The 24,689-nt window shown below is 40.6% G+C and overlaps 1 protein-coding gene across 3 annotated transcripts in view; it reads right to left on the reverse strand.

The window, feature by feature from the left end:
• Nucleotides 1-24,689, reverse strand: part of nectin1b (nectin cell adhesion molecule 1b) — a 287,213-nt gene that overhangs the window by 140,415 nt on the left and 122,109 nt on the right. The window contains exon 6 of one of the 3 annotated variants that reach the window (XM_053623330.1): nucleotides 21,540-22,574. The exons of the other annotated variants lie outside the window; for them this stretch is intronic. Within the exon in view, the coding sequence (XP_053479305.1) occupies nucleotides 22,069-22,574 (506 nt within the window). The 3' untranslated portion in view covers nucleotides 21,540-22,068. Of the gene's footprint in view, nucleotides 1-21,539; nucleotides 22,575-24,689 lie in introns of those variants that run through there. 3 annotated transcript variants of the gene reach the window in all.

Here is a 24,689-nt window from a genome sequence, read left to right on the forward strand (position 1 = left end):
CTTGACCACTGGCTTGTGGTGATAGTCAGATGTGAGGCTGATGGTCACTCCCAGCTTTTCCAAGAAGCTCTGCTAGACATGAGACATGAATTGTGCTCCCCGGTCACTCAAAATATCCTCTGATAACCCAAACTATCTGAACACATGGTGAAATGGTAGCTCAGCAGTTTCGAAGGCTGAAAATTGATCACCATGATTGCTGGCTTTCCTTGGGAGACCAGTAGGTCTGTCATGAAGTCTAGAACAAGATGTGACCATGGGCATTGCCAGACAGGAAGGGGTACTAATTTACTTGTGGGTAAGGTGCGTGAGACCTTGGACTGGGCACAAATGGTGCATGATGATATAACCTTGAGTATGTCAGTGAGCATATTGGAACACCAGTACTTGTTATGGAGGAGATTGTAGGTTTTGTGAATGTCTGGGTTCCAGTGGCAGGTGAAATCTGAGGTGAAGTGATGAGTTTAACCCCCAAACTGGGGAAAATATAGGTTTTTCCATTGAACTAGGACTCAGGAGACTGAAAATTATTGGACTTTTCAATCCAGATCCCAGGTCAGTGCACCTGCGAAACAAGACTCCGGGAGAATGTTTTCATCAGTTAGTTCTTTGATGATGAGCGCCTTCTAGTCATTGTATCCAGCTGCTGGTTTCCACTTTCACCTTTTCAGCTCTTTCTTCAGTAAGGCAGTTAGCAGACTGGTGATGGAGCTGAATCCTTGTATTCCCATCCAAATCCTTGTATGCCAATAGAAGTTGGTGAAATCAAGGAATCGTTGGAGCTCATTGGCTGTGGTTGGGACTGACCACTCTTTGACAGCTGCCACATTGCTTTGGTCCATGAAGACACCCTCCATAGAAATGATGTAACCTAGTAATGAGATTTGCATGGCATGAAATTCACATTTCTCACCAATGATATATGAGTGTTTTTTCAGTAGTTGAAGAAGTACTTTTTTCAGATGGTTAACAAAGGTTTCTTGGGATGGCGAGTAAATCAAAATGCCATTTCTATATGCAACCATGAATTTCCCCATCATGTCTCTGAACACATTGTTTATAACACATTGGAACATTGAGGGGGTGCAAGAGAGCCCATATGGCATTACGCAGTACTTTTGGTGGCCAGACATGGTGCTAAAGGCCATTTTCCACTTATAGTCTTCTCTGATGCACATGAGATTATATGAACAGCACAGGTCCAGTTTGGTGAAAACTTTGGCTTCTCTGGGTTGTTCCAGGGCAGATGGGACTAGTGGTAGAGGGTAGGAATATGTAATGGTGATTTGGTTGAGTCCTCAATAATCAACACAAGGCCTGAGACCCACTCCTCTTTTTTCCATGAAGAAAAAGCTGGCTGATGCTGAAGATGTGGAGGATCAAATGTATCCTAGTGCAAGGGCTTCAGCTATTTACTCCTGCATGGCTTGTTTTCTGTGGAGGAGAGAGGATAGTGATTTTGAGGGGACATGGTACCAGGCATTAACTCAATGTTACACTCATATGGACAGTGGGGAGGCACTGGCTGTTGCTTTGCTGAACAGTATGTGATATTCCTGATACTCCAGGGGAATGGTTAATTGGCATGAGGAATCAAGGATTTATATGGAAGTAGAGGCAGATATGATTTCTTTCTCAGTCCAGAATATATGTGGATAATTTTTTTTGTATCCAGGGAAAGCCAAAGACAATGAGATACTTTGGCATGACTCACTAGAAGGAAGATGGTCTCATGATGGAAGGCGCTGAAGAGGTTTGGTGCAGTGTTATTGATGCTCCCCCTATAGGGTCCCCATCTAGAGCCTGAATGTGAAGTGGGTTCTGAAGAGGTTCCTTCTTCAGAGGACCTTCTCCGTCATTCAAGCTCAGGGACTGTAAATTTGGCTTGGCCAATCTGCATGTTTTTTATGGGTCCTTCACCAAGTAAGGCTCTGTCGGTTGTTTCTGGAATGACAATTATGAAGCAGGTTGTTCAGATGGATGGAGTGATCATTGAGGGTGTCCAGGGATTTTTGTTCATTGCGACATGCAAGCACAGTGAGAATTGCTGGGTTTAAGCCTTGATGATATGCTGCCTTAAGTGCAGGTATATTCCAGCCGCTGCCGATGATAAGCATTCTGAGCTCCAGGGCATACTCAGCAGCACTACAATTACCTTGGGTCACTGATAAGAGTTGTTCTCTTATCCCTTTACCTTCAGGCATGTGATCAAATATGTGGCAAAACAGTTCAATGAATCAGTCATAGGAAGATATGTGCTCCCCACCTTTAGACCAAACTCAGTTGCCCAGGTCAGTCCTTTGTCCCTGAATAAATTAATAAACTGTGCTACCTTGCCTTGATTAGACACTCATCCTTGAGAAATACAGAGAGCACTGAAGCACAAACATTTTGCACTGAGCTGGGTTAACAGAATATGTGTCAGAGCGAGTGATGAGAGGGGGAGCTAGGGAAGATTTTGCCGCCTTAATTGTCATTGGTGCTGTTGGCATGGCGGACAGCTGTGCAATTTTGCCATTCAACATGATGAGCTGTTGCTCGCCTACTAAGTTCCCCTGAACATCTATTTTCTGGCGCTGCATCGAGTGGCAGTAGCTTTTTCTCCCTTCCCTACTTTGAATCATTTTCTTTACTTTTATAACTTTATTACTATATTTTATTACTTGAGCACCACTACAATAGATAGTCGTTTGTCGTATTTATTGTGCAAGTAGGATTACCAGTTTTATTTTTTTTAATAAGGTGCAAGACAAAGGACACCGTTACCACCAAACAACAATGCACCATAGTCTACTCAAATGTGGAGCTCCTCCAGTACCAGAGTCGACCAGTCGAGGAACTCGAGTTGGGGCGCTGGTGAGGAACAAGAAGATGGAATGGAGGAAAAGATACAAGCCTTGTCTTCCCTCCATTGTCATGTGGAATGTATGCTCATTGACTAACAAGATGGACAAACTCTCAGCCCTGGTAGCAGACACCAAGAGTGCAGCGTGTTATGTGTGATGGAGAAATGGCTGAACACAAAAATAGCTGACTGTTCAGAGGAACTAGCCCGCTTCTCACTAGTTTGGGTGGACAGAGAGAAACAGAGCGGTAAGAAGTCAAGTGGAACACTTGCTGTCTTTGTTAACTCTAAATGGTGTAACCCAAGGCATGTTACTACAAAGACAACAATCTGCCCACCTGATGTTGAGCTGCTGGCCGTTGGGTTGAGACCATATTATCGGCCCCAGAAGTTTTCAACTGCCAGTGTTGTTATTGTTTACATTCCACCATTGGCAGTGCCATGTCATTCATTCCACCATCGCAGACCTGCAGACACGGCATCCCAGCATACTCCTCATTACAAATGGAGATTTTAATCATGTTAAAATCTCAAAGACCCTGACCAACTTTATATAGTATGTAACCTGCAACACTAGATGGGACAAAACCTTGGATTTGCTGCATGCCAATGTTAAGGAGGTGTACAGTGCCACCACCCTCCTCCCTTGGCAATTCAGACCACTGTCTGATACAGCTCACTGCTACATAGAAACTTGTTAGGAGACAGCCTAGCACCACCAAGACTGTGCAGCTGTGGTCTGTGGAGGCAGAGGAGACTATGATGGAGTGTTACAGGACAACTGACTAGGAGCTGTTTCAGGAAGATCATGGGGATGACATAGAGGGTCTCATTCAGTGTGTAACTGACAGTGTGTACAGATAGGATCTGTAAAGAGAGTGTTGTCCCCACCAAGAAGGTCGCTGCAGAAGGGAATACAGAAGGAGCTGAGGAGGGCTAAAGACTGCTATAAGAACATGGTTGAGGGGAAGCTGCAACAGAAAATTCTGAGAGAGGGGTGTTAAAGGGGTGAGGGGTTAGAGGGGTGAGTTAAACCGTTTTTTAAAAGGTTTGACTCACCAATGCAGGCTGAACCGCTCTCCACCTGCTCAAATGTCCCCAGTCATACCTCCAAGATGGCTGTCCCCTTTCACACCTTGGCTCCTCACACCTCCTCCACAGTCCCTGCGGCACCACAATATTGAAGCATGACAGCCACAGCCCGACAGAGAATGACATCACTATACCTCACACACCCTGGAAAACAGCAATCACCACTACCACCACCGCCTCCCCATATCCTTACCCCCACCATATCCCTAACCACCCCAGTCATCACAATCATGACCAGCCAGGTGAGATGGCAGCTCACTAAGACCCAGATTAACAAGGCCAGGGGACCTGACAACAACAACCAAAGGGTGCTTAAAGTGTGCACAGAGCAGCTGGCAGGAGTGTTTTGGCATATTTTTGACCTCTGCCTGAGGCTGAAGAAGGTACCAAAGATCTGGAAGACATCATGCATAGTAACTGTGCCCAAGAAAGGATGTCCCAGCACTCTGAACGACTTCAGGTCCGCTGCCTTAATGGTCTATGTAAAGAAAGACCCTTGAGGGGCTGGTTCTGCAGCACCTCGGACCCATGAAATGAGACTGCCTGGATCCACTGCAGTTTGCATACCAGACTGACATCGGTATCGAGGATGCCATCATCTACCTGAGTCACAGAGCTTACACATACCAGGAGAGGCCACAAAGCATGGCGAGGATCATGTTCTTTGACTTCTCAAGTGCTTTTAACACAGTCCAGCCACTCTGACAGGCTGAGAAGCTGGACCAGGACCTCGTGGACTGGATTAGAGACTACCTCACTAATAGGCCATAGTATCTCAGGCTGCAAGGCTGTTTGTCAGACATGGTGACTAGCAACACTGGTGTACCCCAGGGAACTGTATTGCCAGCATTCTTGTTCACCCTCTACACCTCTGACTTCTGCTTCGTTTCAGGAACATTACACCTAGAGAAGTTCTTGGATAACTCCTCCATTGTTGGCTGTATCACAGATGATAAGGAGGAGGACTACAGAGACCTTATCAAAAACTTCATAGGATCGTGCAACAGCAACCACCTTCAGCTTAACATCGGGAAAACCAAGGAGCTGGTGGTGGACTTCTGAGGCAGCAAGAGGCCCCCCACCCCTGTTGCCATAAGGAGGGATGGAGTGGAGATAGTGGACACTTACAGATGTGGCCTTTAAGAATGCATTGCCCATTTTTTCATGTGGTTTCTGCAGGCAGGGTTCTAAGAATTTAAAGTCATTTGTTGTGCTTCACACAATAACCACCAGGTGGTGCATGGAACAACACTATAGCTGAACACAGTCCAATAAAAATGGAATGTGTGGTCGAATGGTTCAAATAAAAATTACATTTCTCATCAAAACTTATGATAAACCTTATTTAAACAAGTTTCTAATTAACAAGATTTAAGTATATAAAGTGAGAATGATTGAGTCTCGTAGTACAGGTACTATAACTATAGTATTTAAATTAACATGCCATAGCATGTGTGTTGGCATAGTGCAGCGGTAACATGCAGACTTTGTATGCGAGTGACCCAGGTTCGAGCATGTTTTTTAAATGAGCGTTTTTTTTCTCTGTAGAAAGTTCATCAAGGTAACATTGAATGAATTCCGTGTGAACAACACTGACTGGAGGAACATGCCAATTAGAAGGATTCAGGTGTTGGACTATTAGCAAGTTATTGTCATTCATTCATATAATTCCAACAATTATTTTTTTTTCACCATTTAGCTGTCTTTTTATTTTAAGGATCTAAAAAATTGCATATATAAAATGGTTTTATTCACGTTTGTGATTATTTATTATGTAGAATATTTAGATCAAGCAATGTACAAAAATAGGTGCAGTTGTATAGCCTACCATTTAATTTTCCACTTTAATTTTTATTTAACTGTGGATTTAACATATGCTCACTTACTGTAGCTTGAATAGCTTTGGATTCACATCCAAATGTACTGGGTGATTAATAAGCAATTATCATCTTTAAGTAATCTTATCATATTATGGCTCATCAAACAGAAGGGGAGAGTCATACAAATAACTTGACCTGGATAGAATTTATAAGTATTTTCAGTCTGACATGACAATGGAGGCAAAATCATTTTACTCAAAGAGAAGCGCTGCTGAGAGGTGATTATAGTTGGGGGGAAGGGGAGATATTAATTATATTAATTAATTAAGTGTATTAATATAATTAAGTATATTGAAAATTACTTGAATAAGAGTAATAAAGTATACGATGAGAAGACTTCTCAAGTTACTTTGATCTGATTAAAATCAAAGGAAAATCCTGAATTTCAGAGTACATGGAGAACTGTGTTTGTGTGTATGTGTGTGTGTATGTGACATGCTCGCTTCTTCCCATGAGCGGTTGTTGTGTCAGACCACTGCAGCGTATAATCAATATACGTCATTATTTTATTAAAACTAGATATATTCATTAATATTTAACAGTAATGGAGGAACAGCACCAAATGTAAGGAAGTAAAAGTACATTTCTCTGATTAAAAATGAACTTGAGTAAGTGTATAAGTATGGCCAGTTAACTATAAAAAGTATTTCTTTTTCAAAAAGTTACTCAAGTAAATGTCACGAAGTACATGTAGTGAGTTACTACCCACCTCTGATTATCCGGGATAGTCAGGATGTGTAAATCACCTTGTGAATATGCCCTTTCTGCAACAACACATTTGATAAATGTTGCCACATGTTTAAATTAATACATAAAATGTTTGCATTTTTGGTTTAATTTTGATTGATTCACACAGTACGGGTACTTTAACTATGGTATTTAAATTAAGCTGCGTAAAGTGTGTGGTAGAATAACGCAGTGGTAATGTGGCTGATGTAGAATGTCAGCAACTGCAGTTCAATCCTCAGCTCAGGGGAAGTTTAATTTTATTCAGTGCATTGAAAATATATGATTAAATCATGTTTGATGTACAAAAATAAATTATGTTAATGTATCTCAATTCAATCATGTGGAACCGTTGTACGAATTTGAATTAAGTAAATTCAGTGAGCTTTTTATTCAGTGTGTAGACTTCTGTTTTCACTTTAAACCAGTAGAAACTTTTAATCTAAGAAAAGAACAAAAGTTTCCATTGGCAAGAAATGAGAAGATGGAATTCATTCAATGTTACCTTGAGGAATGTTCATTTTAAAAAACAATAAACTGTGCTGGGGCTCAGACCCCAGTCACTAGCATACTAAATGCTGCATATTACTGCTGCACTACCCTAGCACACATACTGTAGCCACATTAATTTAAATACTATAGTTACCCATACTAAGTGACTCGGCCACACTCACTCTTGTAATTAGAAACTTGTTTAAATTAGGCTTATCATAAGTTTTGATGAGAAACTTAATATTTTTTCTTAAATCTAACCAACCATACACTCCGTTTTTTTCAGACTCGACAACATTTAATGTGCTCTGCTGCTTGTTGCAAAATGGTTCTGGGAGACGTTCACAGGTCCACGGGCCAAGCACAGGCAGATCGTTCTCTTCAGAACAAGAAACAGCACCGTTTGGTTGGTAAAAGAATATATGTGTATACAGTATAAGTCCAGGCAGAACTATTGTATCTACTAGCAAGATCTGTTTATTCAAATGAAACTGCCCCTACTGGTCTTGTATTTCCTGTGCCTGCAGCATGCATGGGATTCCATGTGATACCGCATGAAATCAAAGAATCCCTTTTCCTTTGACGTGCATTTTTAATGGCCACATCTGTACAAGTTCCTAGGGGTGCAACTCAACAACAATCTGAACTGGTCAGACAACACTGAGGCCCTCTATAGGAAAGGACAACGCAGAATGTTCTTTCTGAAGAGGCTCAGGTACTTTAATGTGTGCACTAGGCATCTATGGATTTTATTTTTTACCAGTCTGTGGTGGCCATTGTTATCTTCTTTGCTGTGGTGTGCTGGGGAGGTGGCATTGGGACATTTCAGGATATGGAATTTGATGCTAATTCCAGTATAGACATGACATTCTTGTTCTTACCTACCTAATTTTCTTAAAATATATTTTTTTATTTTGGGATTCTTCCTTTCTGCAAACGGAATTCCAGGTGGTTTAATGACTGCTGTTAGTACTGTACCACAATGTGTTTTACTGCTGTATAAAATTTCACAGGATTGTTATAAAGTAACAAATTACATTAAAAGCTTTAAAGCATGATTTGAAGACTCTGCTGAATTAATATTCTTTGCTAAAATAAAAGTAAAAGACAGATAAATAGTTCAATAAATCATTTATTCATTTCAATTTTCTACAACCCTTATTCCAAAAAAGTTAGGACTCTGTGTAAAATGTAAATATGGCCACAACACGTCTCAAAAAATTTCGGACGGGGAAACAAAAGGCTGGAAGTGTTCCTAAAAAGAAACAGCTGGAGGATAATTGGCAACAGGTCAGTAACATGATTAGGTATAATAAAAAAAAAGAAAAAAAAAAAAAGAGTATCTTAGAGAGGCAGAGTCTCTCAGAAGTAAAGATGGACAGAGGTTCACTAATCTGCAAAAAACTGCATCTACAATTTGTGGAACAATTTCAGAATAATGTTCCTCAATGTAAAATTGCGAAGACTATGAATATCTCATCATCTACTGTACAGAATATCATTAAAAGATTCTGAGAATCTGGAGAAATCTCTGTGCGCAAGGGACAAGGGTGGAAATCAATATTGCATGCCCGTGATCTTCAGGCCCTCAGGCAGCACTGCATTAAAAACAGGCATGATTCTGTAATGGAAATCACTGCATGGGCTCAGAAACACCTCCAGAGCTCATTGACTGTGAATACAGTTCGCTGTGCTATCCACAAATGCTGGTTAAAACTCTATCATGCAAAGAAGAAGCCACATGTGAACATGATCCAAAAATGCCGCCGTCTTCTCTGGGCCAAAGCTCATTTAAAATGGACTGAAGCAAAGTGGAAAACTGTTCTGTGGTCAGACGAACCGAAATGTGAAATTCGTTTTGGAAACCATGGACGAGGCGTCCTCTAAACTAAAGAGGACTAAAGAAGAGCGGGACCATCCGGCTTTTTATCAGCGCTCAGTTCAAAAGCCTGCATCTCCGATGGTATGGGGGTGCATTAGTGCCTATGGAATGGGTAGCACATCTGGAAAGGCACCATCAATGCTGAAAGGTATATAAAGGTTTTAGAGCAACACATGCTTCCATCCAGATTCCATCCCATCTTTACTTCTGAGAGACTCTGCCTCTCTAAGATACTATTTGTATATCCAATCATGTTACTGACCTGTTGCCAATTAAACTAATTAGTTGCAAAAATGTTCCTCCAGCGGTTTCTTTTTAGTAACACTTACTTTTCCAGCCTTTTGTTGGCCCGTCCCAACTATTTTTGAGACGTGTTGCGGCCATCAAATTCAAAATTACCTTATTCATTCCTTAAAATGGTACATTTCCTCATTTTACACATTTGACATGTTTTCTATGTTCTACTGTGAATAACATGAGTTTATGAGATAAGCAAATCTTTTTTTTATGAGATTAGCAAATCTATTGTTTTTATTTACATAGCATCCCAACTTTTTTGGAATTGGGGTTGTAAAAAAAAAAAACAAACAAAAAAAAAATTTGTTCACTTTATTCTGCCACTTTCAATCTCTTCTTTCTTCTTCCTTGCTCATCTCCTAATCAGGACAAGAAATAGGGAGAGTTAACATGACATGAGTTGTTCAGAATAATTATATAAATGCACAACTAAATATAATTTATCTTGAATATTTATTTGATAGGTTCTATAAGATTGATTATTCACTAACAATTAACACTATACACATAATATTTCATCATAAAACTTATTTTGTCTGACAAAGCCTGAATCAAATGTTTGTAATAAGTGTAAGCATTCTAGTCATGTTCAAAGTTGTATTTGCCTTCCATGCACTGAGGAAAAGTGAGTTAACTTATATTATCTGCTTACCTGCACCCATTGCGAAAAGACAAAATAAGTAGATGTAACAGCATCTTTCAAGCTACAGCATAATAATAAACTGTTTGTAAGCCAAATCACTTGAACAGGAGCTAAACAGTACCAAGCTCAGTACAATTAAAATAAAATATGCCCACTTTTTGGTAAATATCCCCTAGCTCTCTAGCTATTAATTAGCCACATAAGCTAGCTACATACAGTCATGTGAAAAAAATAAGTACACCACATGACTGATTATTTTTATTTATTTATTTTTACATATACTCAGCAAAAAAAAGTCCCTTTTTCAGAAGACTGTACTTAAAAGATATTTTTTCTAAAATCAACATAAACTTTACAGATCTTTATTGGAAAGGGTTTAAACAATGTTTTTTATGCTTGTTCAATGAACCATAAACAATTATTGAACATGCACCTGTGGAATAGCCCTTAAGACACTAACAGTTTATAGGTGGTAGGCAATTAAAGTCACAGTTACAATAACTTAGGACACTAAAGAGACCTTTCTACGGACTCATGAGGTATGAATGGGGACATCTGAGGAGGTGGAGAGAGGTTCAGCCTGCATTGGTGAGTCAAACCTTTTAAAAAATGGTTTAACTCACCCCTCTAACCCCTCACCCCTTTAACATGCCTGTCTCAGAATTTTCTGTTGCAGCTTCCCCTCATCCATGTTCTTATAGCAGTCTTTAGCTCTCCTCAGCTCCCTCCTTAGCTCCTTCTGTATTCCTTTCTGCAGCGACCTTCTTGGTGGGGACAACACTCTCCTTACAGATCCTGATGTAGTCAGTTACACACTGAATGAGACCCTCTATGTCATCCCCATGATCTTCCTGAAACAGCTCCTAGTCAGTTGTCCTGTAACACTCCATCATAGTCTGCTCTGCCTCCACAGACCACAGCTGCACAGTCTTGGTGGTGCTAGGCTGTCTCCTAACAGAAGAAACATGCCATAGGCCTGCTGCAGGGAGGGATGAGGACTGTAGATGTGGCCAGAGCCATTAACTGCAATATCTGTAATGTAAGATGCCTAAAGGGCCTTTCACACTGAGCACGATTAAATGATCAAATGTTTGATGCGATGACGCTCTTGAATAGAAAAGTAGATCCCTATGGAGCTATTCACACCAGGGGCAATCATTCGCAGCATGACAAAGCAACATTTTTTCCCCCCTGTTTCTCTGCGAAGAAATGAGCCACCCAGTTAGATGTGAGCTTTCGATCACGTGAACAGAGCTGTTGCACAAAATGGCGAGATGTGGTGATGCTATAGCACAGAAAGCTATTTTGAAAACCAGTGTAAACACAGGAAGAGAGAAGAGAATGGAAATTGAGTTCTTGTTATCATTTGCCAAGTTTCCATCCACTTTTTGTGTATTTCTATTATCGACAAAGTGAAAGTGCGTAAAAAAAAGTTTGCGATTTTTGTTGTCTCCCACCTGTTTCCATCCAATTGGGTTTTTTTCTGATAAAATGGTGTGCACATCATTTACTTTTGCATTAAAAAGTGGTTTGCTCAGTGCGCATGCTCGCTCTCTCTCTCCTTATCTCTCTCACTCACACACATACACACACGTGCGCGTAACATGGAGATATAAACAAACTGTCATCACATTCCGTGGCGCGAGGTAGCTGCCAAAAAGTATATTTCTTACTGAAATAGTTCATTTGTTTGAATGCAAACAAATATTTTTTTCATAATGTTACAGTTGGACTTTTTGTAGCAGAAAACAATACTCAGTATGCCATTTGTTATTTATCTTTATATTCTTGTTGAAATATGTCAGTAATAAATATAACAGGATAGTAAGAACTGAACTTCATTGATCAAAGTTCTTCCACCACAAAAAAAAGTGGGCTGGTCTTGGGCATTAAACTCTGGTTTTGTCCCACTACCATGTTATTGCATTATATTTCACAATATTTAATTCATACTAAAACAGCTTGATGGTGCTGTTCAAAAAACACAAGAAACTTTCTGCCTCCCTTTCTGGGTAGAATACACATAAAATAAGACAAGTTAGTTTTTGTGCTTCTTAAAAGATTGTGTTGTGATGCTATGCGCCAACATTTAAGTGATTCTTCTTCTCAGTGGTCAAAGACGATAGGCCGATCAGCTGAATAGTGGGTTGTGCCACCTAGTGTGCAGGCGTAAAATGCATTCTCGGTCAGCGCCACCTATCGTGCATGTGTGAATTGGCTGAAGGCGATCAATCGTTTCGCATTTAGTACGAAAGCACTGTTTGCTTCGCTTTACCACATTGCGCTCAGTGTGAAAGGGCCTTTATACAGTGCTACAGGGAAACAGGAATGACGGCTGATCGTCCTTGCAGTGGAAAATTACATGTAACCATGTGTCCCCCCAGACATGATTGAGAACTTGCAAATGCCTTGGTAGAAGAGTGGGGTAACATCTCACAGCAAGAACTGACAAATCTGAGGCAGTCAATGAGGATGAGATGCACTGCAGTACAATAGATGTGATATTGTTCTGTGGAAAAAGTAAGTACACCCTTGGCCTCAGAAGCTAGTATTGTCCCCTTTAGCAGAAATAACTTCTTGTAGGCATTTTGCATAATTGCCCACCAGGCTGGCTGGAATTTTTGACCACTCTTGCATGCAATATTCTTTCAGTTGTAAGATGTTTGGGGGTTTTCATACATGTACTGCCTGTTTCAAATCCCCCCACAACATTAAAATGGGGTTCAAATCCAGACTTTGACTATGGTTATGGCCGTTCCATAACCTTCCATTTCTTCTTTTTGAGCCATTCCTGGGTGGATTTGCTACTGTGTTCTTAGGATCATTATCCTCTTGAAAGGTCCCCTTTCAGTTCCACATGACAAAGCACTCTTTGTTATGATGTAGAATTTCTAGTTGAATCAATGAATACAAGCTGTCCAGTCCCTGAGGCAGTGAAGCAAACCTCAAACCATAACATTTCCACCACGTGCTTCTCAGGTGGTATGAGGTACTTCTCCTGAAAAGCTGTCTTTGGTCTGCACCAAACATGTCTGCTCTTACTGTGACCAAACAACTCTATCTTTAATTCATCTGTCCAGAACACATTATTCCAAAATGCCTGGTCTTTGCCTATATGCTCATTGGCAAACTGTAGTCTTGCAAAGGCTTTTTCCTGGCACAAAACCCATGCAGGTCAAATTTGTGCAATCCCTGTCTGATTGTAGAAGCATGCACTTTGATACCAACAGTTGCAAGACTTATTAGCAGATCCTGTGATGAAATGTTGGGGTTTTTGGAGACTTCTTTTTGCATCAAACGATCTGCTCTTGGGCTGAATTTGCCAAGACGGCCAGTCCTCAGCAAATTGGCAGTCATTTGAAATCTGCACCATTTGTAGGTTATTTTCCTTACAGTGGAATGATGTATTTCAAATAATTTGGAGATCTTTTTAAATCCCTTGCCAGACTCATAGGCATCCAAACCCTTTTTTCTGAATGTCACGTTACAAAGTGATTTCGGAAGCAAGCACAGATGTTCAAACATTTAATAAACAAACAAACAAAATACAAAGACACAATAACACGAGGCAAAATACTGTGGCAAAAACTAAACACGGAAGCGTGCACCAAAGCATAGACGATAACGTGAGACAAGGAAAGCAGTGCAAACAGTGGCATATATACTAGTGTGCTCATTAACCGAAACATAAATCAGGTGCAGGTGGTCCTGTGACACTGATGAGTATGGTGCTGTGGCTGCTGGGAAATGAAGTCCAGAGTTCCCTCCTTGATGCATGACAAACCCCTCCCCCCCCCAAGGGCGCTTCTCTCGGAGCGCCCAAAAGGCACTCCCACCCTCTGGCGGTCCTGGCAACCCTGGGCAAAATGTCCCCAGCTGAACCAGGAGACTGAGTGGCGTCCTCAGCAGAGCAAGAAAGCAACGCAACATCCTCAATGGAACAAGTAGGCAGAGCGACATCCTCAGTAGAACAGGTGAGCAGAGCGACGTCCTCACCGGGACTGGAGCTCAGAGCGACATCCTCTGCGGGGCAGGACGGCGGGACAACTTCCTCAGCAAGACAGGAGAGGGGAGCGAGGTTCTCCGCAGGGCCAGAGAGGGGAACGAGGTTCTCCGCGAAGCCAAAGGGAGGAACGATGCTCTCCGCAAAGCACGAAGGGGAAACGACGCCCTCCATGGAGCAGGAAGGAGGCGTGACATACAGCGCCCAGCAAAGAAAAGGAACGACGTCTTCAGCGGTACATGGAGGCAGAGCGACATCTTCAGTGAAGCAGGATGGCAGAGCGACGTCCTCAGCCGAGCAGGAAGGCTGAGTGACATCCTCAACTGAGCAGGAAGACAGAGCGACGTCCTCAGCCAGGCAGAAAAGCGGAGTGCCTTCCTCAGCCGAGCAGGAAGGTTGAGTGGCATCCTCAGCTGAACAGAAAGGCTGAGTGGCATCCTCAGCGGAGCAGGAAGACAGAGCGATGTCCTCAGCCGGGTAGAAAGGCAGAGCAACGTCCTCAGCCGGGCAGAAAAGCGGAGTGCCTTCCTCAGCGGAGTGGCAAACCCAAGCGATGCCCTCAGCGGTGCAGAAAAGCAGGTGAAGTTCCTCAGCGGAGCAGGCAAGCACAGCGGCGTTATGCGCGGGGTTGGTGAACAGAGGGGAGCACTTGGATATTTCGGGACATGGAGCAACGTTTTCAGCAAACCAGGGCGACTGAGCGATGTCCTCAGCTGATCTGAAAGGCTGAGCGGCGTCTTCAGACGAGCAGGGGGGCTGACTTACGTGCTCCGCTGACTCTGTTTGCTGGACTAGATCCATAATAGGGGAGGGAGGGTGGGAGATGGTACCAGCCCAGTTAACAGGCTCCCACTTGTGCCAGGACTCCTCCATGACCTCCTGCTGCTTCAGTAGTGAAGTACTCAGTAAACATAGGTGGCAGAGTGAAGCCCATGTATTCCATTATGATCTGCTGCTTCCATTGTAGGTCTCACCTTCTGTCACGTTACAAAGTGATTTCGGAAGAAAGAACAGATCTTCAAACATTTAATAAACAAACAAACAAAATACAAAGACACAACACCACGAGGCAAAATACTGTGGCAAAAACTAAACATAGAAGCGTGGACAAAAGCATAGATAGACGATAACATGAGACAAGGAAAGCAGTGCAAACAGTGGCATATATACTAGAGTGCTCATTAACCGAAACGTAAACCAGGTGCAGGTGGTCCTGTGACACTGATGAATATGGTGCTGTAGCTGTTGGGAAATGAAGTCCAGAGTTCCCGCCTTGATACATGACACTGAAGGCCTTACAGAACTCTTTAGATCTTGGCATGACAACACCACACACCTCAATAGCAAAGGGAAGGCCAGACACTAGATGAGGTATAGGTATAAATAAGACAGGTTCCATCTGCACTCCCTAAGCCAGTTCTAATCACTGGCACCCAATCTTGAACACCTGATTCAAGGCATGATAAATGTAGGGGTGTACTTACTTTTTCCATGTGACTGATCTGTTATGTTTTCTTAATTTAAATTGTGAAAATTACTACAGTATGTCAATTTTATGTCATTTGATAGAGTGTATCACCTGTATTAATATCAGATGTTTGCTTGTCCAAATAAAATTTTATGTAAAAAAAAATCCCATGGGGTGTACTTATTTTTTTTTAACATGATTGTAGATGTTAGTTCACTACTATTAGCAATGGACAATCAACTTCTGACAATCTACAATAACAAATCACTCATACCTCTTAAAAACCAGGTGAAAAATTTGTAGATTAACTCCCCTGTTGAAGCAATAGCCTGTTCCATCATGTTTGTCAGAATTTTCTGAACTGCCTTGTCTGAGAAATATACATGTGATGCTACCTCCAAATCTGGCCAAAATAAGGCACCTAGGTGGGCAGGTGCCTTCAGATTGGGACAGTTCTTTTTTCTCTGTATTGCGTAGATGCTGCTCAAAAATAATGCCAACCTAAGATGCTGCCTTCTGATTGAATGAATTTTGGGGTGTTCCACTTTGCAAGATAAAGGATAAGATAACATAAGAAAACATTCTACTTGCTTGCATACAATTGGTGTGTAGATTGAGATGGCCGACACATTATGAACACACCAGTGTGCTGGGCAGTAATTCCTACATATGCATTTTTAGTCAACTGTGTGCCTAGGCATCTTGGCCCATAACATGTTTCCGCCCTCTCCCTGAACCACATTTAATGTGTTTTCAGACCTGTAGATCTGTGCTTTGTTCCAAAACAGGGACTTAAATTGTTACAATGTTGCATTTTCTCCTTGGCTCGGTTTGCTTTCACAAGGTAAAATGTCAAAGCATACCCAAATATGTTTATGCAAGTCATGTGATAGTTAACTGTCCTCTCATCAAGTTTGCTGGTTTTTGTTCTGGGTTCCACCCATAGCGGCCATCCATCCAGATGGATAGAAAGCAGATAGACATCCATTCCGATGGACAGAAAGCTTATTGTGACTTTTTTTTTTCAACTGTAGTTATAATAATTTATCAGTTTGAGTGGGAATCGATGTTTCATGGAGCGATTGAAGCCCATTTACTTGAGACACACGCTAACCACCTTGTAAACCTCTGTGTTTTATGCGTTCAGAAATATGTTTGTCAGAACAAATTTCAATGAGGCATTTTACCTCGTCATTGGTCCAAGTAAAACTGCAATTCATGTTGCGAGCCACACACTACTACTGACACTTGCCTATGTAATATGACTCTCAGTCACTGAGCATTAGTTTTATTCATTTCATAATTTCCATAATCAAAACTTCTCTGCCTTCTGTCAAGTAGGTTCCCAGGACATGCAAGCTTTATGACAATGAGTAGTCTACAGTATGAAGGAGTTATGTGATGCTTTTTACAACATGTTAGATCGGGACTTTTGTCTGGTTTATCAACTTATCAAGCAGACAGTCATATAGATTAAGGAATCATGGACAGGTGTTGCAGGGGCTCTAAGATAACCTTTATAGGGACTGTAAGGTAACTAAACGAAGAATACAGCCTCAAAATGTCCAGTTCATGTTTTGGACAGAAGAAAGCAAACAGGTCTCTGTCTCGGTCAACGTGGCAACCTAATCTCCGGAGCTCCAGCCTGAGACCCACGAGGTGGTCTCCCCTACTGAGGTCAACGTGGTGACCTCAGCTCCAGAGTTCCAGCCAGAGGTCAACATGGTGACCTCATCTTCAGAGCTCCAACCAGAGACCCACGAGGTGGTCTTCCCTACAGAGCTCCAGCCACAGGTCAACGAGGTGACCTCTCAGATCAATTTCCTGTCTGAGGCCGATGAGACGGCCTCTCATGGCACACACAAGATCTTTCCCCACCCTCCCTCCCTCCCCTACTACGAACCGTGATCAGCCTCCCGGTTCAACGGAGAATGTCGCTCAGCCTCCCTGCTCGACTGAGAACACTGCTCAGCCCCACTGTTCACCTAAGGATGCCGCTCAGCCCCCCTGTTCAGCTGAGGATCTTGCTCCACCTCCTGGGTTTGGCCAAGAGCTCCATTTTAACTCCCTGCTCTGCCATGGACATCACTACGCCAGGCTCTATACCCTATACTCCATACTCTGCTGAGGACGTCGCTCCTTTTCACCTTTTTTATATATTGTATTTACAATAGAAAATTAGGCCTTGGAGTGGGCTTTTAAAAATGTTTTTTAGATCAAACGTAAAACTAAAAAAACACTGTAAAGAACTTTATATAAGAATATTAACGTGATTTCTCATGTTCTGTCTCTCAGATGATATTTAAAGGCCATTATAACCATTCAGTGTATTGCCTGAGATGTGCATCAGGACTGGGATCCTGCAGGACCCATCGGACCTCCCAGAAAATTATGGGAGCAGGGCGTTTTTACTCTCATGACATGAAGTTGGGTGCGAGCAGTCAGATAAGCTCAAGGGACAATGAAGGACCATGCTGATTTACATGGGAGTGTACTGAATGCAGCACAGTGCTCACACAATGCAGGTATTGTGTCAGATGTAAATTGGGCTTTCATCAGTTATTTATTTATTCAGTTATCTTCAGTAACCACTTTGTCTTAGTCAGGGTCACTGTGGTTTAAATTTTATTTTTAGTTCATGACAAAATATTGTGGGTGATTACAAACAAAGCAGCAACATTTCTGTGTGAGCAGACATGAGTGGTCTGAGTGTTTGTAAGAATAGGCAGGAATAAATATAAATAAATAAATATAAATATATTTTTTTAAAAACCCACAACTGTCCTGTGCACATTTCTACCTTTTGCTAATCTTGAAAAAGATAGTCAAGTCCATAAGTATTTGGACAGTGTCAATTTGTATAATTTTGCCTCTGTAGACCACCACAATGGATTTGAAATTATGCAATCAAGATGTGATTGAACTGTAGACTTTAAATCTTTAATTCAACAAAAATTTTAACAAAAACAAAAATAGTGCATTAACTGTTTAGGAATTACAGACATTTTTACATAGTCCTTCCATTTTCACAGGCTCAAAAGTAATTGGACAATGACTGATAAGCAGTTTCATACCCAGGTGTGGCCCGTTTTCTCATTATCTGATGACAAATTAAGAAGATAAAAGCTCTGGAGTTGATTCCAAGTGTTGAATTTGCATTTGGTAGCTATTCATGGGAACTCTCAATATGCAATCCAAAGAGTTGTTAAAGTGAAGGAGGCCTTTATTAGGCTGAAAAAAGGACCTATCAGAGAGATAGCAGACACTTAGAAGTGGCAAAATCAACAATATGGTACATTCTTAAAAAGAAGGAATACACTGGCGAGCTCAGCAACACCAAAAGGCCTGGAAGACCATGGAGGACAACTAAAGTGAAAGCAGAATTCTTTCCTTGTTGAAGAAAAACCCCTTCACAACATCTAGCCAAGTAATGAACACCCTGGAGGAGACAGGCATATCATTGTCAAAGTCTACAATCAAGAGACATCTTCATGAATGTAAATACAGCCAGTTTACCTCAAGATGCAAACCACTGGTAATGCTCAAGAAAAGAAAGACCAGATTATACTTTGCTTTAAAAAATATATATATAAAAAAGCCTGAACCTTTCTGTACCATGCTTGTAGCAGAATGATGGGAAGAAAAGAGTATTGGGTGAAGGAAAGGAAGGGCGTGTGTTTCAAAGCATACATCACCTGTCAAACATGTAGTAGTGTTTTGGCATCAGCATGTATGGCCACCAATAGAACAGGATCACTAGTGTTTACTTTCTGCTCAAATTCAGTCAAATGCTGAAAAACTGATAGGACAATGTGTCACAGTACAGACTGATAATGACCCAAAGCATACGGAGAAAGCAGCCCAAGGGCTTCTTAAGGCAAAGAAATTAAGTGTTCTGAAGGCAGCTGCAGTAAAGGCCTGGCAAAGTATCTCAAGGCAGGAAACTCTGCATTTGGTGATGCCCATGAGTTCCAGATTTCAGGCAGTCATTGGCTGAATAGGATTTGCATCCAAGTATTAAAAATAATCCTAATATTTATGTTAGTTTGTCCAATTACTTTTGAGCCTGAGAAAATGGAGGGACTTACAGAAGGACCTGGGAAAAGAGAGGGAATCTTGATTGCTTCATTTCAAATCCATTGTGGTGGTATACAGGGGCAAAATTATAAAAATTGTCACTGTCCAAATACTTATGGACCTGACTGTAAGAATGTTAATATTAATAAATCCTCTAAGCATCCTTGTGCCATGGTGAAACAAACTAGTAATTAAATGCTATGAACTAAAGTAACATGGATCTTATTACACACTGCTGGGATTATCCCTCGGTTTTGAAATAAAAGGAAATACAACAACAAAACATTCCCCTCCACACTGTGCTGCATGTGTAAAGATTTTCTGAATAACTTCTATCCTAGAAGTTGGTGGAACCAAATACAACACAAATGTTTCATTGAGGGCCTTGAATTCGGTACAACTATTACATCTCACAGACCTATTTTGGTCTGAAACATTATATTATGCAACTACTAAGTTAAATTTCAACATTTATTTTGAAAAAGAAAGCAATAAACAAACAGTTACTCCCCAACAAAAAAAACAACCCCAATTTAATAATGTGGAGTGTTCCCGCAAAATGTTTAAGTATAGCGCACACAGCTTTTCCTTGATACCAGTAATTGACACTTATTTATGGTTCTGATATCTTACAAAAAAAGGCCTGTTTATGATTATGAATTATGAATTATAAGATTATGAATCTTCCCCACTGTGATGTAAGCCAGGTAGAGGAGTTGGGTATTTCATTGACAGGCTGCGATTTTAATTGCTTTTGGTTGATTAAAAAGGCTATTTCTCTCAGAAAACAAAAATGCACCAATTTACAGGATGTACTATCCAAAAACCCAATGTCCCATCACACTGGAAAGTGTTCTACTGTCAGTCAACAAACTGAACAAAACAGAATATTAGATAAAAGTATCCTATATTGAAAGGATTAAAAAAAAAATAATAATAAAAACCCTGATGAATACAAGTGCATGCACACACATCTGTACACACCTGTAGGAGAAAGAAAATACACACATTAAAATAGGACCCTTTTCATCTAGTTAGTTATTTTGATTGATTACTTGTTGACTTTCTAGATTTTTTTTGTAGAAAAATTTTTTTTTTACCAACAATAATTCTCGATATTTGTATGAAAGGTGGTAGGGGGAAAAAAACACTGCAAAACACAGTCACTGGTTTACATAATCAAGAGGTATGTTGCACTTCAGGTTTATATCAGTCTGTAGTGTCAATATTTTTGGCAGGACACAGTTGCCTTCGCCTTGTTTGCTGTGATCCTAAATTAAAAAAAAAAGGAGAAATAAAAAACATGTAAGTTTAAGCACATGTGCAGATAAGCTCATTGTGACACGAAATTGAAAGCTGAAGCTTTCCTGTTCCATGTCCAGGAGTCATCATGTGCAATGATGGAATACAATCATATAAATGCATGTCACAAAATGTTACCATAACATGTTAAGCCCTATTTTTAATATGTACAGTGTCAATCATGTTCCATCTCTACAAATAATTACCCCACGTCACCACAGAACCAGCAAAAACAAAGACAAAAACCTGATACTCCATAGTACATTTATATCTTCTAGAGTAACATAGTGAACTGTACATTGTGAAAATATTAAAAATACTTTAATACCCAATAATGTCAACAGAGATAAATAATGGGAGAAAGATAGCATGAGATCACACTTCACTGTAATAGCACTCCGAAGTGAGGTGAGAAGCCAGTTAATCGCCATTATATATCCAACTGTGCCTATCTGCCTGAGTAAGGCAGAGGTTTTAATGCCAAGCCAAGCTACCCACAACCAAGGTTTAGAATTTAAATTTAAACTGCTATACATGTCTTTGGAAATTTATCAAGAACCTGTGTGCTTTCTTCCTAAAGATAAAACATCATTTGATATCAGTCTGAAGCAACTGACCACATGCATCACATCTATCCATTTATACATAACTTAACCATTTTGAAAACCAACACCCCATAAAAAGAGAAGACATTACAAAAAAGTTATCATATATAAGACAAAGGTACTGAGAAAACAAAACTATATATATATATATATATATATATATATATATATATATATATATATATATATATATACATACATACATACATACATACATACATACATACATATACATACATACATACATACACACACACACACACATATACATACATACACATACATACATACATATACACACACACACACATACAATGCATCCAGTGTAGGACTTTCACAAGATGGGTCTCATTCATTACAAAATCTCTTTTGAATACATTTAATACATTGATAGTAACGTCAACAAAATGAGACAAATATTAATAATGCATATAAACGTTTCAAGCAACTGGTCTGTACAGCTTTATGAGTCAATGGCGATTGGAATGAGTGAAAGATCACGCCTCTTTTCATTGCTGTACCAGGTTAAATTATTAGCATGCGTAAATATTGTGATGTTGATTTGTCAACGCCGCAAACATTTTTTTCATGTTCATTTAAATGTGTTTTTGATGGGGTCAGAGGTTGGTGACTTGGAGAAGTGAAGGAAGGGATGAAGACCAGGATGGGTAGAAGGCTTCTAGTGATGGAGATGAAAGGGTGTGGTAGAATGCAGGTTAGAGCAGACTAATGTTGATCTCATCTTTTGTTGCTACACTACACATACCACTCTTTCTTTGAAATGACAGAGCCGTCAGTTTGGGATACCATGTCATCTGCAATCTCATGCTCGGGCTCATACTGGAAAGCTAGAGTCCGCTCATCATAATCATGGCTCTCACCTTCATCCACAGTGAAATAGGGTCTCTTTAGGTCTTCAGAGTTACCATCAAAATCATGTTCTGTGCACTCGAAGGTCCCTGGCCCCCCAATCTGAGAGGCCTTCTTCTCATCGTCTGAGTCATCTGGGTACTGCATGTTCTTGGGCACAGTGGGATGAGCAGGCACAGAGCCCGCCTTACTGTAGCCATTACCAAAAACATGCTTCTTCGTGCTGTAGTCGCCTTTGAACGTGTGCTGCCGACGCCGCAGGAAGTAGATGAGCAACGCAACACCAATGATCAGTACAACCAGGCCACCTACGCCACCCCATATTGCAGCACTGGAACTGGGTTGCTTCTGGTCATTGTCGTCGCTGTTTTTAGAGATATGTTTGGGGAATTCTGGGTAGGAAAAGACAGATGGGAGGGAATGCGTCAGTGCTCAGGTGGGAATGAGTGCACATGCTCTTTCTTGAGGAAAGGGACATGGGAAAGGGTAAGCCAAGGGGGGAAAAAAAAACAATAAGGGGTCTCTGCCCCCCACCACCAACCCTTCCCAAGCCCCACCCTCACATCCCACACCAATGAGAAACATTTCACATAAAAGAAGTCTTTGACTATCCACATGCACTAGAATAACACACATTATGCAGGCCATGTTAGGCCTGTTACATACGCCACACAAGGCCACAAACACAACAGCAAGTGCAGCAGTCTTTTACTAACATACTTTAGGAACACTCTAGCACCCTGTCAGAGGTGTAAATGACTAATCCACAAGGTGGCAGTGGAATGAAGATTTGAAATGGCTACTATTTCCAGAAATGCATTCTTCTTTAATTTTTATGTGCCTGGGGTAACGTATATTGCACCTCTATCGACAACGCATGGAACAATTTAGTCCCTTTACAAAATTTGGAAGCACACAAATTCTATGTGCCAAGGCCAGGAACGCCCCTTTCAGAGACCCTTGTGTCATTGCGCATGTTGGCTTGCGTAGCATATGTAAGCATGTAAAATTCATTCACAATTCAAACCTATTATATATCAAATCCACACTTTCTATACACTGTGCACTTTATTTAAAATAATAATCTACAAAGATTTAACGATTCTGCAACCTGTAGCTGCACAGCAAAGTGATTGTATGACATATAACTAATTTTACACCAACAATGAAAACTAAATAAACACACACATAATGGTTCCTCACTGCCCCACTGTCTTATACAACATGTTTTTAGCTGAACGGTTTTGTAATTACAGCTATCAGATAGCTATAGACAAAATGAACAGGGCAAACAAGACTTAGTGGGAGCTCTATCTTTTCTTGGTTTTTGTGTGTTTACATCCAGTCCATTGCATTAGTGCGATCTTTATGACAAACTGGCAAAAACATTTAGCTTGGCACCTACTATGATGGCATCTGGAGCAGGTTTCCTCATCGTATTGCTTTATCCTATTATATAATCCTGTATAGCAATGTGAGTTACAAACTGAACATTTATAAAGGACAATAGAGAAGTAATGAGCAGCAGGTGAATGTAATTAATTTATGCAGTTTTCAAACTAGTCATATTCTGCCAATTATTAACTATTATTACCATTAAGCAGGTAAACTTAATTTCAAAATGGAAACAAAAAACACAAACCAGTAGTCTGGTTTATGCCCTCAGTGTATCAAAAATCATAAATTATTTCTGATTCAATCATATGTTATGAAAAACAGGTGAATATAATATACACTTACACACACAATCCATTAAATTTGGCATGCTATAATTAATTTGTTTGTTCTAAATTACAAATGCATTGCTATATAAGAAATGCATAGGTAGTATACAAAAATGGCATTCATACAGCACTGAACTGGAGACTCATACCACTTTTTAGACTTGGACAAGGTGGCCTTAATAAAATAAAGTTTAAAATTACTGCAGCCTGCCAGTGGATCACGTACCCCAGTTTGAGAATCACTGCACTACAAAATAAAAAAGCTTCTTACAGACTGTTCTTAAAACTGAGGGATCAAGTATGCCTCTGTAAGTCTTCTCAATTTTAATTACTCCATTTCTCAATGCTTACACCTGCTGAATCATACAAACCCAACTGTTGATCATCTGCCCCCTCTCTTTCCCGTTTCATTTAGAGTTAAATGTGTGTGGAGTGTAACTGCCAGTAAGTGTCAGATATAAGTTTAATGTGGCCCCTAATGAGATTAGAAATAATAAGGGGCTTTATTTCCTACATGACTGAGAGCGCAAATAGAGGTCACCTCTGGCGAAGTGAGTGAGTGAGTGTGAGTGTGAGTGTGTGTGTGTGTGTGTGTGTGTGTGTGAGAGAGAGTGAGTGAGAGAGGGAGAGCCCATCTCCTTTAATCCTGTCTTCCTTTCTTCATTGTATCCATCCATTAGCATGTGCACACTAATTCACCATCATTTAAATTATCCTGTTCTTTCATCTCTCCAATGTATCTGTTTGAATTCATTGTGAACTCAAGGCTAAATTAGGGGGAAA

This window comes from Ictalurus furcatus, chromosome 4 (assembly GCF_023375685.1).
Source record: "Ictalurus furcatus strain D&B chromosome 4, Billie_1.0, whole genome shotgun sequence".
Taxonomy (NCBI): Eukaryota; Metazoa; Chordata; class Actinopteri; order Siluriformes; family Ictaluridae; genus Ictalurus; species Ictalurus furcatus.